General features: G+C 48.9%; 1 protein-coding gene across 2 annotated transcripts in view; it reads right to left on the bottom strand.

Moving 5' to 3' along the window:
- DOCK5 (dedicator of cytokinesis 5) overlaps positions 1-19,899 on the bottom strand; it is a 187,269-nt gene that overhangs the window by 39,889 nt on the left and 127,481 nt on the right. For both annotated transcript variants that reach the window (XM_075910678.2, XM_006114193.5), the window contains 12 exons: positions 17,865-17,959; positions 16,843-16,921; positions 15,891-15,991; positions 12,206-12,264; positions 10,351-10,505; positions 8,265-8,350; positions 7,509-7,665; positions 4,842-4,882; positions 4,639-4,729; positions 2,423-2,542; positions 825-914; positions 91-195 (listed from right to left, as the gene is read on the bottom strand). In XM_075910678.2, coding sequence (XP_075766793.1) covers positions 91-195; positions 825-914; positions 2,423-2,542; positions 4,639-4,729; positions 4,842-4,882; positions 7,509-7,665; positions 8,265-8,350; positions 10,351-10,505; positions 12,206-12,264; positions 15,891-15,991; positions 16,843-16,921; positions 17,865-17,959 — 1,179 coding nt within the window. The remainder of the gene's footprint in view (positions 1-90; positions 196-824; positions 915-2,422; positions 2,543-4,638; positions 4,730-4,841; positions 4,883-7,508; positions 7,666-8,264; positions 8,351-10,350; positions 10,506-12,205; positions 12,265-15,890; positions 15,992-16,842; positions 16,922-17,864; positions 17,960-19,899) is intronic.

Here is a 19,899-nt window from a genome sequence, read left to right as displayed (position 1 = left end):
AAAATCCCCTAGAAAGCTGTGAAAATCTCACTTCTAGCGTTCCCCATAGAAATCATCCCTGTAACGTCTTAGCATGTGCAGGATTCTTACCCGGAGGAATGAGGGGAAACCCATCCCATAATACCCAACAGCAAAATACTCGGGCTGAGGTCTCATCGCCTTCATAATATTCTCATAAAATGTGGCACGTTTTTTCTGAGGGGAAAAAAAAAGAAAGAAATCCCTGAGGTGTTCATTTCAGAGTTCACAGAGACATTGTCAAGCGTATTTACAAAGCCATTTTCTCACCCAGTGCTGTCAGTAATGCATCTTTGAAATACCACTTATGCAAAAAATATCAATTTAATGCTTGTTTATTCTGTGCTAGCTCCCTTTTGGACTTCACTGACATAGGGTATGTCTACACTGCCACCCTAGTTCAAACTAGGGTGGCTAATGTAGGCATTCGAAGTTGCAAATGAAGCCCGGGATTTAAATATCCCGGGCTTCATTTGCATCTTGTCGGGTGCCGCCATTTTTAAATCCCCCTTAGTGCGGACACTCCGTGCCCACGGCTACATGTGGCACAGAGTAGGTAGTTCGAATTAGGCTCTCTAATTCGAACTACCGTTACTCCTTGTGGAACGAGGTGTACCGGTAGTTCGAATTAGAGAGCCTAATTCGAACTACCTACTCCGTGCCGCGTGTAGCCGCGGGCACGGAGTCCGCACTAAGGGGGATTTAAAAATGGCGTCAAAATACAAATAAACGGTATGCTGGGCCTGCACTACTCAGCAACATCCACTTAAACATGCAGCCATCCAAGATAGTAAAAGGGTCCTTACCAAAAGATTACTTAGCCCCTCATAATCAAAGACTTTGTTCTCATACATGTCAGCCAACTCTTTGCTTAGCTGGATTGCCTTCTCCCACATCTGCAGGAAAGAAACAAAACAACAACCGTTTAAAAAAACCCCAAACACATTTATCATAAAAAGTATTTACTGCCACAAGAATATAAAATTTAGCTGACTTCAGGTAGTTCTTTATTAGAACATCTGACATTCCAGAGAGTTTCATGCTTGTGTGAACCACATTTTGCACTGGAGATTATTCATTGTATAGCACTTTTCACCCATAGATCTCAAAGTGATTTACAAGGGTCAGCGTTACTAGCCTTGATGGGGAAACTGAGGCACAGAGCGGGGAAGTGACAAAGCAGCCCAGGTTTTCTGACTCATGTCTAGTGGTCCACTGGCCCATGCTTCATCAGGTCTAAGTCTTCCAGTTTCTTACCAATGAACAGTGTTCCCTGTAAGCTAAGCACTTGGGTGGCTACCCAGGAGAGATTCAAATGCTGCTCAGCAGAGCACACCCATAATGCCCACAGCATGTGTTCTCTACTGGTGGTGCACATCCACATACGTCTCAGTGCACATAACAAAATTTATTCTGCACATGAATGGAAAAAAAATTAGAGGGAACACTGCCAATGAGGCACATTCTTGTAAATATTACTGGTAGAACATATGTTTCAAAAAAGGGTTGCTTCTCAGAATAGCCTTTTAGGGCCAAATCCTCCTCTTAGCACACATCCCAAAGAGTGGCTACCTCCACTGAACTGCTCTTCACAGGGGAGCCACCTGTTTAAGAATGCCGGGAATGGGAGCTCAGCACCATGGGACAATTACGTTTCACCCTTAAAAATGTCCTCACATACGTTTGCTAAGGGAAAGAGACAGACAGGAAAAACATCCGTAGTGATTCTCTCTATTCTGCCAGCCCTGGTGTTGAGGGTACTCCGCATCATGCGCCTTTGACTTACAGGGGGCACTGGATTTTCAAAGAAGTCTACGGGACTTAGGCACCCAGTTCTCATTGAAATTCAATTGAATCCTTTGGAAAAAAAAAAAACAACCCCTAGGCTGTGTCTACACTGGCCACTTATTCCGGAAAATCAGCCACTTTTCTGGAATAACTTGCCAGCTGTCTACACTGGCCCCTTGAATTTCTGGAAAAGCACTGACGATCTACTGTAAGAAATCAGCTGCTTTTCTGGAAATACTATGCTGCTCCCGTTCGGGCAAAAGTCCTTTTTCCGGAAAACTGTTCTGGAAAAGGGCCAGTGTAGACAGCACAGTAGTGTTTTCCGCAAAAAACCCCGATCGCGAAAATGATGATTGGGGCTTTTTTGCGGAAAAGCGCGTCTACATTGGCACGGACGCTTTTCCGGAAAAAGTGCTTTTCTGGAAAAGCATCCTGCCAATGTAGACGCGCTTTTTCCGGAAATACTTATAACGGAAAACTGTTCTGTTTTAAGCATTTCCGGAAAATCATGCCAGTGTAGATGTAGCCCTAGTGTTCAGATTCATACACTGGCCAAGTCCACCATCATCTCTCCCTTTCTTTCCAGATCAGTCTGGGGATCCGCAGGGACACTCACTTTGCCCTTGTCGAAGAAAGCGATAATTTCTTGGTAGAGTTTCTCCTTGAGTTCCTGTTGTGAATACACGTAGTAGCTGTCCCTCTGCAGCAGATAGGGAGCACAGGGCTTATCGGACCACTGGGAAAAGAGAAATACAGTTGAAAAGAACTGGGATGTGTTCAGCCAAACGTGAGCAGGTTCAGCTCGTGTGGACGTGTCTCAGCCTAATTCAGCAGTAATGCAAGAGGAGGTACAAGTTAGACGGCAGCAATAAATGGTCAGAAAACAGGTGTAAAACCTTGTTTACACACAAAAGGTGCACTGGTCTAACAAATCAGTTTATAAACCAATTTAGTTCAATTGGTACAAACTCGTTTGTGGAGCCTCTTACATCAGGTTGAAACTGGTTGTACTGGTTAAGCACCTATATTTATTTGTGAACTAAACTGACATAAGTCAGGTTTAAATAAACTTAAGTATCCCTGCACAGAAAAGTTGCACTAGTTTAACTAACCTGGTATAAAATCACACTTTTAGTTAAACCAGCGCAAGACTGCATGGGGAGGGGCGGGTTGACCAGGCATAGGCGGCAAAGCTGTGCAACTTGCACAATCAATCAACATTTGGACATAATTGCTTACCTACACGGAGTGTTGCACCTTTAATTTTAGTTCACAGTATCATTTTAAACTACTCAAAGTCTGTGTGGATGTTCTTATCTCACGACAAGACAGGGCTTTTTGGCACAAGTTCAAGCTAAACAGCAAAACGTCACTCCTAAGCCAAAATAAGACAAGCCACACTGAAGTTTGCATCCTTTTAATTCAATCAATCAGGCACGTGTGTGTAGACAAGGCTTCATTTAGCACTGGAATGGGTTCCCTGGGAAGGTGGTAGAACCTCCATCCCTAAAGGTTTTTAACCAAAATTTGTAGTGGGCCCCCCATTAAAAATGATGCTCGCTCCGGGTTAGATAATAGCCATCCTTGAGTGCAGGGGACTGGACTAGATGACCTCTCGAATCCAGTCATATGATTTCTATGAAACCATTGTAATTCAAAGGGTAGTTAAAAACACCGAAGCAGAGTTCCAAGGGAGGCTGTGGAATCATAGAATCATAGAACTGGAAGAGACCTCAGGTCATCAAGTCCAGCCCCCTGCTCTAGGCAGGACCAATTCCAACTAAATCAACCCAGCCAGGGCTTTGTCAAGCCGAGACTTAAACACCTCTAGGGATGGAGACTCCACTACTTCCCTAGGTAACCCATTCCAGTGCTTCACCACCCTCCTAGGGAAATACTTTTTCCTAATATCCAACCTGGACCTCTCCCACCACAACTTGAGACCATTGCTCCTTGTTCTGCCATCTGTCACCACTGAGAACAGCCTCTCTCCATCCTCTTTGGAACCTCCCTTCAGGAAGTTGAAGGCTGCTATGAAAATCCTCCCTCACTCTTTGCTTCTGCAGACTAAACAGACCCAAGTCCCTCAGCCTCTCCTCGTAAGTCATATGCTCCAGCCCCCTAATCATTTTGGTTGCCCTCCGCTGGACCCTCTCCAACGCATGCACATCCTTTTCGTAGTGGGGGGCCCAGAACTGGACACAATACTCCAGATGTGGCCTCACCAAAGCTGAATAAAGGGGAATGATGACATCTCTGGATCTGCTGGCAATGCTTCTCTTAATGCACCCTAATATGCCATTAGCCTTCTTGGCTATAGGGGCGCACTTCAAGACAGGTATTTAAGAACAGATTAGACAAACACTTGTCAGGGATGCAGTTGGGATCCTTAGCCCTGCTCAGTGTAGGGAGATGGACAAGATAACCAGGTGCCAGGTCCTTTCCTGTCTTATGAGCATTATTCCTAGTTTAAAGATGGGGAACAGGTATTCAGAGAAGGGAAATGTCTTGGTAAGATCATACAGCAGTGACAGAGCTAGTAACAGCGCACAAGTTTCCTGACCCCCCCAGTCCAGTGCTCTACCCACTAGACCGTGCTATCTAAACAGAGATTTGCAGGCCTGCATACCAAACAGGTGCAAGTCATATTACTGCTGTTTTCACCACCTACCTGTTTTCTCCCCAGTTTATACCCGATGTGCAACTTACAAAGTTCCCTGGAAGCCTTTTCAGGTTAAAAGTGAACACAGTAACGGTTTATTCTGTGGGTCGTCTTTGTTCATCTTAAACCCCCAAACCGTGTAAAAACACTAATTGCCTCGAGTGAGTCACCTGAAGGAGTTCTGCGTGGAGGAGGAGAGTGTATGCCGCCTCTGTGAAGTTCTCACAGTCCGTGTGTAGGTCCCGGAGTTTATACAGATACCTAAAAGAATGAGACACAAACAGAGATTTGATGTGAAGGCTTACTGAACTGATGCACCCCAAAGCAGCAAAAATAAAACATGCCCATGTGATTCTGGAGGTAGAACACTTACCTGATGTATATATCCTCTCGTTTCTTCTCCTTATAAAAATTCTGCCAAGAAAACAACACACACTCATCAAGCTGTTGTAAAAATCACTAGATTTACACATAGGTATATTACCTGCTTAGGATGATCAATCTTAAGTACTTATCTGGCCTCCATTACCACAGTATCTGAGCACATCAGTTTTCAATGTCCTCAGAACATGCTAGTGAGGTAGGGAAATACTATTATCCCTAGATGAGGCACAAAGATTAAGTGATTTGGCCAAGATCACACAGAAAATCTGTGGCAGAGGAGTTGAATGGAGCCTTCCCAAGTCCAAGGCTACTAGTCTAGGCACTGCTCCTGCCTTGTTCCAGCTCTGCCCTTGACTTCATCTCTGACTCCTGGCTCCACCCACTAGACCTGACCATCCTCATCTCAGTTTCTGGCAGTAAGGCATAAAGGAATTGCTGTATTATACAAACGAGGATTAGCCATGGCATCTGCATCTCAATTTGGACAACAAACCCCTCTGCAGTTTGCAGTGGCTCATGGCTGATTATTTGCTTTGGGCCCAGCTTTAGCTAGAAATGGAGTAATAAAGTGGCTGCAAACAGTGTTAGGACTGTTGAAAGGAGGTGACGTGCCCTATATTCAATCCTGAATCTTTTTTCAAAGTTTGAGGATTTTGGGTTAACTTCCCCCTACCTGCAACCCATAATTTTCCATGAGCACTATTGTCTCTGAGTACCTGAGCTCTAGTAGAGGGACCCCAAATGCCCTGCAGAGGCTATTTAAATGGTTGCTTTTGCCTCAGCAGCAGCCAAACTACAACTGCCTCACCTGTACAATGGTCAGCTGTTCGAAAGTGCCCTGTACAACAAACCAGCCTACACCACTCAGCCTCACTTCGCTTCAGGGTGTCAGCCCGGAACGCACATCTTATTTTTCACTCCCCGTTGGGGCTGGCTCCCCCTCTCCGCACAATCTTCAAGGGCTGTCCTCTCCTCACAGTTGGTTCGGCTAGTCCTGCCAGAACCTCCCTTGCAGAAGGCAGATTAAACGGAGGCCACTGAAAGCGAAAGTGGTGGTCTGGCTCTGCTTGTGCTGAAGCCGGCAGTAACAACGGGAGCTGAATTAGGCCAAGCCCGAGCACTTCCCGAGAACAGGCCATCTCTACACTTACGTGGGCAAAACTTCTGTCACACGGGGGTCGGAGGAGGAGGGGGGAAAAGACACCAACCTGAGCCACGACATTTTGCCAGCGTAAGAGCTCACGTGCACAGCGCTACGACAACGGGAGACACTCTCCCACCAACATGGATGGCGGGTATCATAGGCAGGGGAAGGCTTTGCCTTCCCAAACAGCCAGCCTGGCCCCGCCCCCTCTCCGCCCCCAGAATGCCTAGCATAGACATTTTGGGGGTGGAGCGTTGCTGCCACCAGGCTTCAGCCACACTGAGGTTGCAGATGCTGGGGCTGCAGGCAGCTCACCCTCCTTGTGCTCTGGGACCAGTGAGGTTCCTATGGGGGAGCAGGGCCTCTGGCAGAAGGGGCGGAGCTGGGGTGCTACATTCAGCCACCGCCCATGCCCACCCAATATAGCTACCACTGGTGGTTGAGCTGGCTTTACTATCTCGTTCTCTTCCATTTGCATAACAAGGCTACACAAGCACTCTTGCAGCAGCACAGATGCGTCGGTACCGCTGGGCTGCTGTAAGCATGTTAGTGTAGACATGGCCTAAGGCAGTGTTTCTTAAACTGTGTTCTGTGGCACACCGAATTCAACAGAATTCAAAATGGCCACCCTTAAAGGAGCAGGCAACCTTTTTTTCCCACCCTCAATAACTTTCCCCTGCCCTTTTTTCCCCCCTCAATAACTCCTCCTCCACCCCCCAACACTTTTTTCCTTTTTTATTTTTTGCTCAACCAAAAATCCTTGGTGTTCCTCATAAAAAAAATTGTTTGGTGTTACTCAGTGTTAAAAAGTTTAAGAAACACTGGCCTAAGGGATCAGTCCAGGGCTACTCAACATGCGGCCTGCGGGGCTCATGAGACCCATGGCCCGTTTGTTTGTGGCCCACCGTGCAGTGGGTGGGAGCCAAAACAGAAAAGTAGTCAATATAAGGGTCTTCTGTTGAGATGCCTTTAGTAGTTAAATTCCTGGACTGTCATTGCCCATTAAAAGTGCTGTCCTATGGGTGGAAATCAGGCAAATATTGCATTCTATTAAGACCAGCAGAACTACTTAAATTGGGCCTGTGTGTTGTGAAGTCTTGCCCATCAGTATGAAAGAAGCTATTTGCATATATTTGCATATATATTTACATGTATATGCAACCACACTTAAGTTGTGGCCCGTGGCACGTGCTATGAGTATCATTGTGGCCCCCGGAGCTTCCAAAGTTGAGTAGCCCCGATCTACTCCAACCTCCTGGGTTTACAAGGTGTAGAATTTCTCCCAGAAGCTTGATTAAAATGCATCTTTTGCAAAGATATTTCATCTTCTCTTAGGGGTTCCCACTTTTAATCTTCTCTGGCTTTTTCCTGGAGATACAGGAATGAATAATTTTTTCAGGATGAATCTCAGGTGCAGCCTGGTACCTGCACTTTGTAAATATCGGGTCTGGCCAATGATTATAAGATTAAAAGCAAGTCAGTAAATTGGCATCAGAGCCCACCCCTTCATACCAGCACATTGACCGTGCAGCTCATACGGTTCTCCTTGCTTCCATCGTGCATGATGGTCCTATAGTCCAAGAGGTTTTCTAGCAGGCTGCTGACCAGCAAAGCAAACACTTCCCCCGAACTGGACAGGTACTTGTGCTTCCGGCAGTGTTCCAGCAGGCTGCAGGCATATCGAGAGAGGAAAGACCAGAGAGAAACAGAAGAGAACAGAGATTCCATTAAAGTTCTGGATGGTGTTTCTACAGCTAAACTGAACTTTATCATCCTCATCATCCCCTAAGCCACTGGGCTAAAAGGCTTTAATGGGGGCATATGGACATGTAGAAGCTTTTTGCTTCTTCGCTCTGCTCATCAGAAAGCCATGAGCTTTCACAGCAACTAGCACAAGGGCTCCTGGATCTCATTTATAGAGCCCTGGGCAGATACAAAATTTGTATCTGCAAAAATGAGCCATGGATATCCGCACTGACATCCGTGGGTACAAATACTGCAGATATACCACGGATATCTCTGGATTTGCAGGGCTCTACTCCATTGGAGCTCTTCGGTGCTCCTGTAATACAAACAGCAACAGAAGTATAATTTTAAGCCATCAGTCCATCTTGACAGTGGCCAGTTAATATGAAGACCATTGTGGTTTGCAGCTTTTCTGAGATACTCCCTCATCGAAGTAATGAATTAGGGGTTCTCAGGTTTACAGAAAGAACCAACCGAGCTGCCAGACAACAAAGAGCTTCTGAGCATCTTTCAAACACTTACAGTTTCTCCAGCAAGGCCTTGTATTGCTCGTCCCCTCGGCCCCCTTCCACTTCCTGGTCTAGTTTGGTTATTAACTCGTTTTCAAGCTAAAAAAGGCAACAACAACAAAAAAATCCCAAACTGGAACAATTCCTGAACCCTTGGAATGAATCCCACATGTGTTTGCGGAAGGAACTGCCCCATCTTGGGGGTACTGATCTCGCTGGCCAAACTGGAGGATGTTTCCATTAATTGACCCAAGGAAAATTAACGGACAGAAACGGACAGTGAAGACAGGGAAGGAGCCAGGAAATTTGGACAGCTCCCCCGTTCAAACCAGATGTCACAGGAAATTGATCGTCTGGGATATAGCTCCCTGATCCTAACGGACAGGCCTCTATTCTTTCCCGAGAAAGAAGAAAGCCCCCGCCAACATGCTGGAGGGGGAAATTTCATGCCAGACACAGATTTGAGGATCAGATTGATCTGGTGATTGTGTGAGCAGGAGTGACTCGGATCAAGCATATAAACCCATTTGTATCCCATGTTCACACTAGTGTTCTTTGGAACCAGCATCCCAGGAAAAAACATTCACCTCCGAGGGCCCAGCAATTCAAAGGGTGCTATACTGCAGCAGAAGCAGGAACCCGGAGCTCTTTAAATGGCCACCCCAGTATGCCATGTTCCAGGAAGTGCTAAAGGTTGGGCAGGCTGTTTGGCGTGCTCTGAGCAATGTGGAGAGCTGCTCTGGCCCCGCCCCTCCCACCGAGGCCCCGCCCCTTCTGGGGCACAGAACTGCTCCCCCCCCCCATCTTCCCCCGGAGCCTGCAGAGGCTGTCGGCTCCCCTGCCCACAGCACTGAAGCAATTCTCACACATTCCATCACTCAGACAAAATCTTGGGACAGACAATGCCAAAGGCTGATGGCCCAGTGGGAAGTAAGATTCTCCCCCCCCCCCCCCCCCCCCCCCCCCCCCCCCCCCCCCCACGAAGTATTGAACGGAGATCAAAGCAGGGACAGGTTGGTGTATGCACAGCGCTAAGGGACACGTGGTGACAACTGTCTTGTGTGTCTGACAGGCAGAATGCCAAGGAGGCTGCCTCCTGGATGGATGATTTCTGACGTCTCCGGGGAGGAGACTGACCACGGTGTCTCTAGCGTGTCGCCGGCCCAAGGGCAGAGATGCTAATGACTGGCATCCCCGGAGGGACGTGGGAAGAAAAGTTCTGAGTGGCAGTTGCTGGAGCTGAAGGGATAAGTAGGCACCAAACCAGGAACCTCTTTTTCTGCCTTCCTGCCAGCGTTTTCAGGTTAGCAATAAACGGAAAAGTCCAGTGGAATTAGCCCAGAGCTGGATGCCGGAGACCAGCCTTCGAGTCCCCACTCTGCTCCTGACAATGTGTAACTTCACACCGCTCACATTCCCTCTCCGTTCCACAGCCAAGGGTGGGGGATGGGTACTGATGCTCACAGAGGCGCTGAGAGTGTTTTGAAGGGCTTTTAAGGATGTTAACTGCTTTAAATGACCAGCACTAGCAATGCGACCCTGGACTTTCAGCCAACCTCTTTGTAACAACGTAATATTTGCAGCTAAGAAGTTACCCTCAGAGAATTATCGCTAAGTAAGCCTCTGGCAGAGAGGACCATATTTGGGTTTTATTGCTTGAATAGCACCTAACATAATAGGGTCTTGGTCTAGGACTGCTAGATGCTATGGTAATACAAATAAATAATAACAGTATAAAGATGCACAATAAATATTAGTTTATAAATGCACGTTTTGATCCAAGGATCTCAACACCCTTTGCAATTGTGCGATGGGTATTCATCTATTTTTAAGATGGGGAAACTGGGGCACTGAGCCATTAAGGGATGTGCCCACAGCAACAGACAGTAATAACCCAAGTATCAAGACTTGCAGTCTCCTGCTACATTCACCCCACAAAAATGCCTCGCAACAGATTTTCAACATTGCTTTCTGCTCTGTAGCCGTGCCTAAAAAAAAAGGGGGGGAGGGGAGGGAAGGAAAGACTCTGATTTGCTTTTTTCCCGCTTGCCCACCCCATGGCATGAAGCAGCGGAGCTGACGAGCCCACAGGCCCTCACCATATGGAAGTTTCGGTTCCCGCTGAAGTTGAACTCGCACTGCATCATGTCAAAGAAGATGGGGATGGAAGCTTTCCGCAGCTCGGGCTCAGGTGTCAGAGTCACCTCCAGGATCGGGCCCACCATTGATGGGATGAACTTGATCTTATGGGGGCCTGTAACGGAGAGAAGATTAGACACAGCGTCTGCTCAGCGGAATGCGGCTGCTTGGAGCAGGGTGCCTATATCTGGCAGCACATCCGTCTTATCAAGGTAATGAGAAGACAGTGTCTGGGTGAATAAACGCTGCCCATTAGATGGTGCCAGCCTTCTGTATGGTTTTGGAAGTCTGACTCTATCTGTGCACCAGCCCCTGGTGCTAAGGAAATGGGGATCGGCACAGAGCAGGACCACCCTTATATACCCTTGACAACTGAATAATCTTGCCCTAGCAGCAGGACGGGTACTATAGGGATGTTAAATATCAGTCAATTGAATAGTGAATTAACCTCATGAATTCCTATCGGTTACTCGACTAGTCTATAGTCCCTGGGGGCAGGGCCAGTGCGCTCCGGCCCCACTCCCGAGGAGCCGCCTGCCTATATCAGAGGCAGCAGCGTGGGGTGCCAGGCGGAAGCTGGTCCACGAGGGGAGCCAGTTTAAAAACCAGCTCCCCTCACGGACTGGTTGCCTGTCACCCCACACTGCAGCACAGGGCAGCAGCAGACCCTGTCTGGGGGGCGGGAGGGAGGGAGAACGCTGAACTCCCAGACCCAGCACAAGCTGGAACTGAGCTGGGCTGCCTGCCCACCTGACTCCTAATACACATTAAATGTAGAGCCGCAGCGGGGGTAGGTCCCAGACCCAGCACGAGCCAGAAATGAGCCAGGCTGCTGGCCAGCTGGCTAACAAATTTACTGGTGGGGAGGGGGATGCGTGTAGTCTATAGAATTAACCAACACGCTTTTGCTTATGGGTTAATTGACTACACGCTTACATCCCTAGGGTGTTACCAGCCAAAAGTGAATGGACGGCTAACTGGGGCTGGAAGAGGTGGCGGCTCAGAGGAGGGGAGAAGGAAAAACCCCACACAAGAAGTACAACGTGATTCAAACCTCCTGTTAAAATGGGACACTCTCCATTGACAGAGCGCAAGGAAGGAAGTTCCTGGACTCCCTCTCAGAGACTGACCCAAAACTAAAGGGCTCTCAGAGGGGCAAGGAAATTGAGGCTACGATTTGCAAGCTAGGGGTGGCCCCAAGGGCGGCGTTTCGAGAGAATGGGGGGGAGGGGACAGCAGCTGTGCGCACCGGAACGCAGCTTGCTTTTCTTCCCGTTCCCCAGACGATAAGGGAGCGAGGGGAAAAAACTGGATTCCGTGATTTACACCTCTCCCTCTCCCCAACCCCTTTGCCAGCCAGGAGTGAGAGGCCTGCACGGAATCCAAGTACATTCCCTTCGCTCCCTTATCATCGGGGAACGGCCATGTACCCGTGTACACGACTACTGCCCTCCCCTCCCGAAACTCCGCCCGTGGGTGGCGCAGGGAGGAGTCACATGGGGGGCTAGTCATGTGGCCGGTGCCGCTGCGTCCCTCCCCAGCAGTTGCCACTGTCCGTGTCGCTCTTGTACTTTGGGAACAAAGTGTGACTAGCTTAGACATTCCTTCACCAAGCCTACGTGCTACTTGCTTTCACGTTCACATGGGCCCAGAAAGGGGGAGCTAATCAACAAAGTCCACATCTTCTGGCAGAATGCAAGACCTGCCAGGCCCAAGGCAGCTGGCTTGCAGAGTCCCATCTCAGAGAAGATCTGAAATCCAGTTTCCGAAGTAGATCCCACACACCATCGTGAACTGTACAGACAGGGAACTCACCCAGATTATACCACATATCCCTGATTTTGAAGCCAATCTCTTTCCTCATGTCCCCATACCTAGGAAGGGGAAAATATGAAATGAGAGAGGAAGGTGAACAAAAGGCATGTATTGAAATTATCCTTGTGAAGTTGCCAGGAAAATTTTACAGTCCAGCTGCAAAATTTACTAGACCCCCCCCCTTTTAAAAACGTAGCCCCGCTTCTTGGGCATTGAGAGTAAAGAGTCTGCGGAGGGCAAGTTCCTCACCAGGCATCAGCCAAGCAGTGACCGGACACCAGAGATCTCCGGGAGGTAACTCCAGGGACGGAGAAGAACTACTGAAGGCTGCCCCAGGGATGGCTCCCGCATTAGGATGGTGAGATAAGGGACCCACAGGAGATAGGTAGAAGGACCATGCTGTTCCAAGAATGAACCGGGAGATGATGATCATAAGTTTAGGCTGGACATTAAAAGAAGGTTTCTCATCATTCTGCCGCTCTACTCTGCACCAGACGGTGATTGGGATGAGCAGACAGTCTCCGCATATCGTGAGACCCTTTGCTTGCTTCTGTTCTTGGCTTTCAACCCATCACTCTGACACTTTGGCAGGCTGGAGCCTTCCTGTCACTGGGTGGTATCTGTGGGGAGTGATGGGAAGGTCTCCCCAGCCCTATTAAAATTGGGTCTTGGTGGCAGAAGTGGGATACAGAACCTTCCTTTGCTAAGGCACCATTTTTAATCAAGTCTGGACAATAGGGCCTGCAAGGCCTTACTGCCTGCTGACTCTTCAGTATGTCATACGTGCAGTGTGTCTGGGTCGCCGTACATTTCCTAACAGTCCGGCAGCCACATTGTAGAAGCACTAATTAATTTGGTTCCCACATGCTCTACTCTGCACTAGTTAGGCCTCAGCTGGAGTACTGTGTCCAGTTCTGGGCGCCACATTTCAAGAAAGATGTGGAGAAATTGGAAAGGGTACAGAGAAGAGCAACAAGAATGATTAAAGGTCTAGAGAACATGGCCTATGAAGCCAGGCTTCATGAACTGGGCTTGTTTAGTTTGGAAAAAAGAAGATTAAGGGGGGACATGATAGCGGTTTTCAAATATCTAAAAGGGTGTCACAAGGAGGAAGGAGAAAATTTGTTCCTCTTGGTTTCTGAGGACAGGACAAGGAGTAATGGGCTTAAAGTGCAGCAAGGGAGGTTTAGATTGGACATTAGGAAAAAAATTCCTACCTATCAGGGTGGTCAAATATTGGAATAAATTGCCAAGGGAGGTGGTGGAATCTCCCTCTCTGGAGATATTTAAGAACAGGTTAGATAGACATCTGTCAGGGATGGTGTAGATGGAGCGTGGTCCTGCCTTGAGGGCGGGGGCTGGACTCGATGACCTCTTGAGGTCCCTTCCAGTCCTATGATTCTATGATCATCGGGAGTGAGGTTCTGGAACAGCCCGCCCATGGCAGAAGTAGAGCCAAGAACCATTAGCTAGTTTTAAGGTGGCATTAGAAAAGTCGATGAATGGGATTGCAATGGCTTCCCTAGTGAGCAATCTCTCCCTTCCCAGCAAATCGGCGCTATTATCTGAAGGTTGCCAATAAACAGAAGGCCAGTGTGTGGAGCTGCAGCCAGCAGAGGGAGCCCTGGGATGGGATGTGCCTCCCGTTTAGGCCCTGGAACTCCAGCCTGGGCTGCCCTCTCGGGTGAGACTGCGGATGCGGCAGCCCCGTCTCTCCTGTGCTGGTGGTCGGTCCCCGGCCACTGGCTTGTTTGTGGGGCAGTGGCCAAAGAAGGAATGTCCTAGCACCTCCTTCCCTTGCGACAGCTCCACCAAGCAGCATGCAGCCAGGGCCTCTTCTCCACCTGCCCCCCGCCACAGCCCCGCCCAAACGGTCTCAGACAGGCGTCCTGTTTATTGCCGACATCCACGCTCCATTAACATGACAGTCAACGGGCCGGGAGTGTTCCGACACCACCCATTAGAAGGTGTTACTATTAGGACCACTAATCACCAAAAGCCACTGGACATGGCAGGGTTGCCTGTACTCAGTGACCCAGAAAGTGCCTGTCAGTCCTTTGTTCCTATACTGGCAAGGTGTGGATTAAAATGCACCCCCAAAAGAGCCATTGTGCCCTGCCAGTAGGCGTGATCATAAACATTTCTGAGAGCAGGCTGTAGATTCCTCAGTGGCCCTGCCGATGAGCCAGCCCTCGCGATTTTACCCACAGTCTTGCAATATCTCGTGTTTTGCTTCAAGCCCCAGATGCTGGAATTAGGGATGTAAGCGACTTGCCAACTAGCCGATAAGCAAATGCTTATCGACAATACGATTAGCCAGACAATCGCATTTCGCTGGAATCATAAGGTTGCACGATAACGCAGCTTCCATTTTTAAAAAAAGTTTCTAACCCTCATGAGTGCAGAGAAAAGCTTGAAACCCCCCAAATGAGGGTGCCTGAAAGGCAAAGGAAGCAAGTGACAAAGAAGAACTCCGCCAACCTCTCTTTTTTTTTTTTTTTAAACCTCAAGATTTTTACGTTCGTCTCATGATTTTTTGGGCCTGGCTCGTGATTTTTGAACGCTCGGGATTGGCAATACTGGGAGTGTCAGGAACAGAGGGGTGAGAGGAAGAGGTCCCATGGTTAGAGGGATGCTGTATGGATTGCTCCCTTGTCTGGCATTACGGCTGGGGCAGCCAGTAATTTATGGCTTTGAGGGCTATAGCTGAGGTAAGCGTTCTAGATTAAACCATAAAGAAGCAACAACCTCTATTTTAAACAGGGGTGGGCAATAATTTTTGCCCAGGGGCCACTTCAAACATTTTTGAAGTAGCCCCGGGCCACCCTGGAAGTGGCGGGGCTACCCCCCCCCAGACCAACCATGGTCTGGGGGTGGGGGAGCCCCTTTGCCCCGCCCTTCCCACTAGGCACCCATGCCCTGGAAGAGGCTTGGCACGCTCCCCCACCCCCAGGCCATTCCAGGCCTGGGGGTGGGGGAGCACGGGAAGCCTTCTCCCACCCTGCAAGGAGCATGTGGCACTTTGAAGTGCCGCGGGCTCCTCACAGGGCCGGGGCAGGGCAAAGGAGGCTTCACGCAGCTCCCCGGGAGTGGCCTGGGGGCAGGGGAGCGCGTGAAGCCTCCTCCGCTCTCCCCTCTGCCCTGTAAGCAACACGCGACGCTTCAAAGTGCCACATGCTCCTGGCAGGGCGCGATAAGGCCTCGTGCTCTCCCCCGCCCCCAGTCTCTAATTGGCCTGGGGGCAGGGGAGCAGCAAGGCCTGCTTGGTGGGCCAGATCCAGCCCACGGAGGCCCTTTTGCCCACCCCTGGTTTAAAATCACACGCGTTGTTTAAACACAACCCAAAGCAGCACAGCCCATTGTCTGACCCCACCACTATTCTCACACAGAGAGCTCACCTTCACGGTTATGTCTACACTGCAACCACAGGCTTCAGCATAGGATGTACAAGTGGCTGGCCTGCATCCAGGCCCACATTGTCAGCGCTTCACTGTGCTGGTACCCGAGCTAACCAGATTAAAAATACCTCAGGTACGGCCACACGAGTTGTAGTTACATATGGTGACTGCAGTCCAGACATGCCCTTGGGCTGCAAGAGGTGTGCCTCCTTAGAGGAGCACAATATAAAGCTAGGGTTTCGTTTCTCACCCTCAGAAAACCCGACCACATTGAAAGGCGAACTTACTTCTTGACAATTTTGTTGCGTTTGGCCTGTGAGAAGGTCTCCAGCTGGAGAGATTCGTGAGTGAGGAAAGCTACTGCCAAGTGGAAGTAATTGTTCCAGAGCTGTGAGGGGAAAGAACCTCATTAAAGAAAGGAAAATCACAAAGGAACAGAAACACACAGCACAATAGGGCTACTTAGTCACCACTGCTGCAGATGCTCTGGTACGTCTACACTAGCTCGTTAGTTCGAGCTAGGTAGGGTAATTAGAGCAAGCGGAGTTGCAAATGAAGCCCGGGATTTAAATATCCCGGGCTTCATTTGCATGTTCCCAGGCGCCGCCATTTTTAAATCCCCCTTAGTCCGAACTAATTGCCCGCAGCTACACGTGGCACGGAGTAGGTAGTTCGAATTAAAGATCCTAATTCGAACTACCGTTACTCCTCATTCCATGAGCCCTAGATCATAGATACGGAGTTGAGGTAGCATATGGTTTAAACAGGAGTCTGTGATGGAATGGGAAATTGAATTGCCCAAGGAGTCTGTGGTGGAACGGGAAATTGAATTGATCACCTATGTCCCAGTCCAGAACATTAACCACAAGACCATACCCTCCCTGAAGGAGAATGTTGCCATCAAATCTCTCTAAAGTGCCAGAAAGTTTTATAGACAACTTAACAGAAAAGTAAGGGGTGGAGAGAGAAACTTTCATGCTCCTGCTTTAGCACATCACTGGTTTATGGCATGCAGATGAGCACAGAACATGCTCCACAGGTCACTAGTCAAGCACAAGCCTGTGTTAAAAGCAGCATCTCGGATTAGAAATTTCCCATTCATGATACTTGTCTGACCAGTAACACCACCGATTTCAGTCACAAAACTGGCATCAGTCGGAGTTGAAGGCACCTGTCACCCCTCCGGACTCACTCAGTCCCAAAGCGGTCAAGACAATCTGGAACTGAATGTATCCTCACCTGGAGTTCGAAATTTGCTTGATCCAGAAAGAATCGGTTGAGCACAGATGTAAATTGGTTCACGGCTCGGAGGAAAACCCTGGAAAAGTCAACACAGGGAAGGAGGCATTTGTGGAAGCAGAAACATGCCTAGATGTACATCTCCTTTTTGTAATCTCACACTAGACACAAACGGGTGACCTCAGACGATCAGTTCTTCCAACATAATCCTTCCCTTTCACTTCCCACTGACTGCAGAGGATTTGGGGGAAGGTTATTTCTTTGTTTCTCAACAGAAGTATGTCTGATTTAGGGAAGTTTGAAATGAAATGACCTATTTAGTCATCAAGGTCCCTTCCACCCTAGTGCCTGCCTCATGTCAGACGTTAACTGATACTTTATGCATAGAGGTAGGGGGGCGGGCAACAGAACATCCTCCCCCCCCCCCCCCCCCGCCTTCCCTTCTATTTATTTCGAGTTTCCTTATCCTCTATTCATAACTCCGGTCATCTGAAGAAGTGGGCTGTGCCCATGAAAGCTCAGGATATCGTCTACATCAGTGGTCCCCAACGCTGTGCCCGTGGGCCCCATGGCGCCTGCCGGGGCATTTATGTGCGCCCACGGAATGATCTGAGCCGACCCCGCCCCCGGGTGCGTGGCACATGCGCAGTGCTGGCCCTGGGCGCACGGCGCATGGGCGGCCCCTGCCCCGGGCACGTGGCACATGCATGGTGCCGGTGCCGGGCGTGTGGCACACGGGGGTCCCTGCCCCGGGTGCGCGGCACATGCGCGGTGCCGCCCTTGGGCACACAGCATGTGAGTGGCCCCGCCCACGAGCGCCTGGCAGCCCCGAAAGGTTGGGGACCACTGATCTACATGTTTTGTTAGTCTATAAAGTGCTACCAGACCATTTGCTTGCTGTTTTTTTTCTGCATATCTCAAGTTACTTGCAGCAGCTCTAGGACAAAACCCCCTCAATCCCACAGCCAATAGGTTCTGAAGAAGCCTTCAACCTGCAGCAGCGTCTGGGAGAGGCTGTTTACCTGCTCTGCATCATGTTCATCACCATCCAGTCGCTCGCATAGACATTCTTTCCTATCAGATCCTTAAACATGATGAAGGTTTCCATCAGGAAGTCCTGTACAAAAATAAGCAACATGCAAGCTTGAAGCAGACTGGCCTGGAATCAGACGGAAAGACAGGGCGGGAGGCCAGCATGTGTGACAGCAGAGTCCATTGATCACAGCTCCACTGTAACTCAATTACGTCTGAAATCTCATCCATCCAATTACAGGAGGGAAAATACCCCTCCCGCCATCTGTTTAATAAAGTCAATTACAGCTATTCTTATGGTTTGACGCCAATGCCTAGATGTGCAGGGAGCCTTAAAAAGCAAAACAGGTTTTCAAAGTATTTTGGACTAATACAGGTTGGCTCTCCCTGGTCTGGCACCTTCGGGTCCTAATTGGTCCCAGATGAGGAATTTTTCCAGACTGGGGGGGGGGAGGGGTGTCATTTCTGTACCTCTGCTGCCTCCCTCACCTTGCACCCCACCCCCCCAGCCTTCTTGGGTCCCCCATAGCATGCTGGGCTTCCCAGCTCCCTCCCCCACCCTGTCCCCACAGCCCAGCTGAGCTGCACGAGGGTCCCCACCCCCATCCACATAGTACTGTGCTCCCAGTCCTCCCATCCCCCAGAATGCGCCCGGACACTGATCCTGGAACATCCGTGGTCCTTCTGGACCAGAGAGTTCTGGTTTACAGAGGTACAACCTGTCCTTCCCTTCAAATGTATGAATAATGGCATCACATAAGGCAGCAGCATGATTGTGTATTATACAGGGAGTTGTCATTCCCCAGTCACTTAGAATATGTCTATACAACAAGACAAATGTGAAATAGCTTATTTCGGCTTTTGTCTACACAGCAGGAAGGCGAAAGAAGACCACTCCTCCTCCCACTTCCCTTACTCGTCCTGAAATGAGGGTGACAGGAGTTGGAGTAACAAATCCTTTAGCTCCCAATTATTTCCAAATAATGGCTTGTTGCGTAGAAGCGCATTATGTTATTTCAAAGAACGCTGCTGTGTAGACGTAACCTTAGGTCTTATCTAGACTAGCTATGATATTAGCAAATGTCGACAGTAGAACAGTCTTGACCAAGAGCTACACTGGTCAAGTGAAAGCCAACACACCTTAAGAGCTGATCTAGAAGAGGCCTTTCTACTTAGTTGTAGGATGAGGAGTTGGATTTGTACACAGGAAAGCTGTCTTTGTAATGCATACTGTAATTCCCTGGGCTTGAAGAAAGCCATTAACTGGTTGGTACATTACAAAGCCAATTTCTCCTCCCTTTAATATCTGTATTTTCACATCAAAAGTGATGTAATGGACACATCCAGCCCACTTAATTAGCCTCATTAACATGATTCCTACAGTTGACAGGGACATCTGCTGCTGTTCTATATAACTCTTGGTTTCTGTTATTTCCACTCCAACTCATCAGATGAAGTGGATTTTACCCGTGAAATCTCATGATTCTATATATTTTGGTTAGTCTCTAAAGTACCACAGGACTAATCAGGTGAGTTACTAAGTCACAGAGTTAAGATTTGGAATGTTACCTACTATTCACTTGAGTGGCTTTTTCAGTCTAGGCAGTGAAATTGCCAAAATATCTGTGTCCTGCAGATGGCTGTGTTGCTTAACAAAATCACCCACAACTATAACCAGCCAGAGAAGCAAAGGCAACTTCCGGCTGTTCCCAGCAGGTTGCACGTTTTACAATAAGTTCTGAACTAGGTAATACAGAAACACAACTGCACATTCTGTCGAGCCTGTATTCCTGCTCTCTGTGCTGTTCTGCAAAGCCACAGGCAGAGACAAGCTATCAGGATCTGGGACTACTATTGAGACCCATGTCACACCACTGATGCTTATGCACTAGTCTCACCCGCTGGGTTCTGAGCATGCTGTGGGGAAGGAAGACGGGGCATGGAATGGCCACACAACTCGAAGGTAACACAACTCAAAGGTAACACAACTCAACGAACACCAGTTTCAAGAAGGTAACTCTCTTT

Source organism: Pelodiscus sinensis, chromosome 28 (assembly GCF_052426305.1).
Source record: "Pelodiscus sinensis isolate ZL-2025 chromosome 28, ASM5242630v1, whole genome shotgun sequence".
NCBI classification, from domain to species: Eukaryota; Metazoa; Chordata; order Testudines; family Trionychidae; genus Pelodiscus; species Pelodiscus sinensis.
This window is presented reverse-complemented; position numbering and strand designations above follow the sequence as displayed.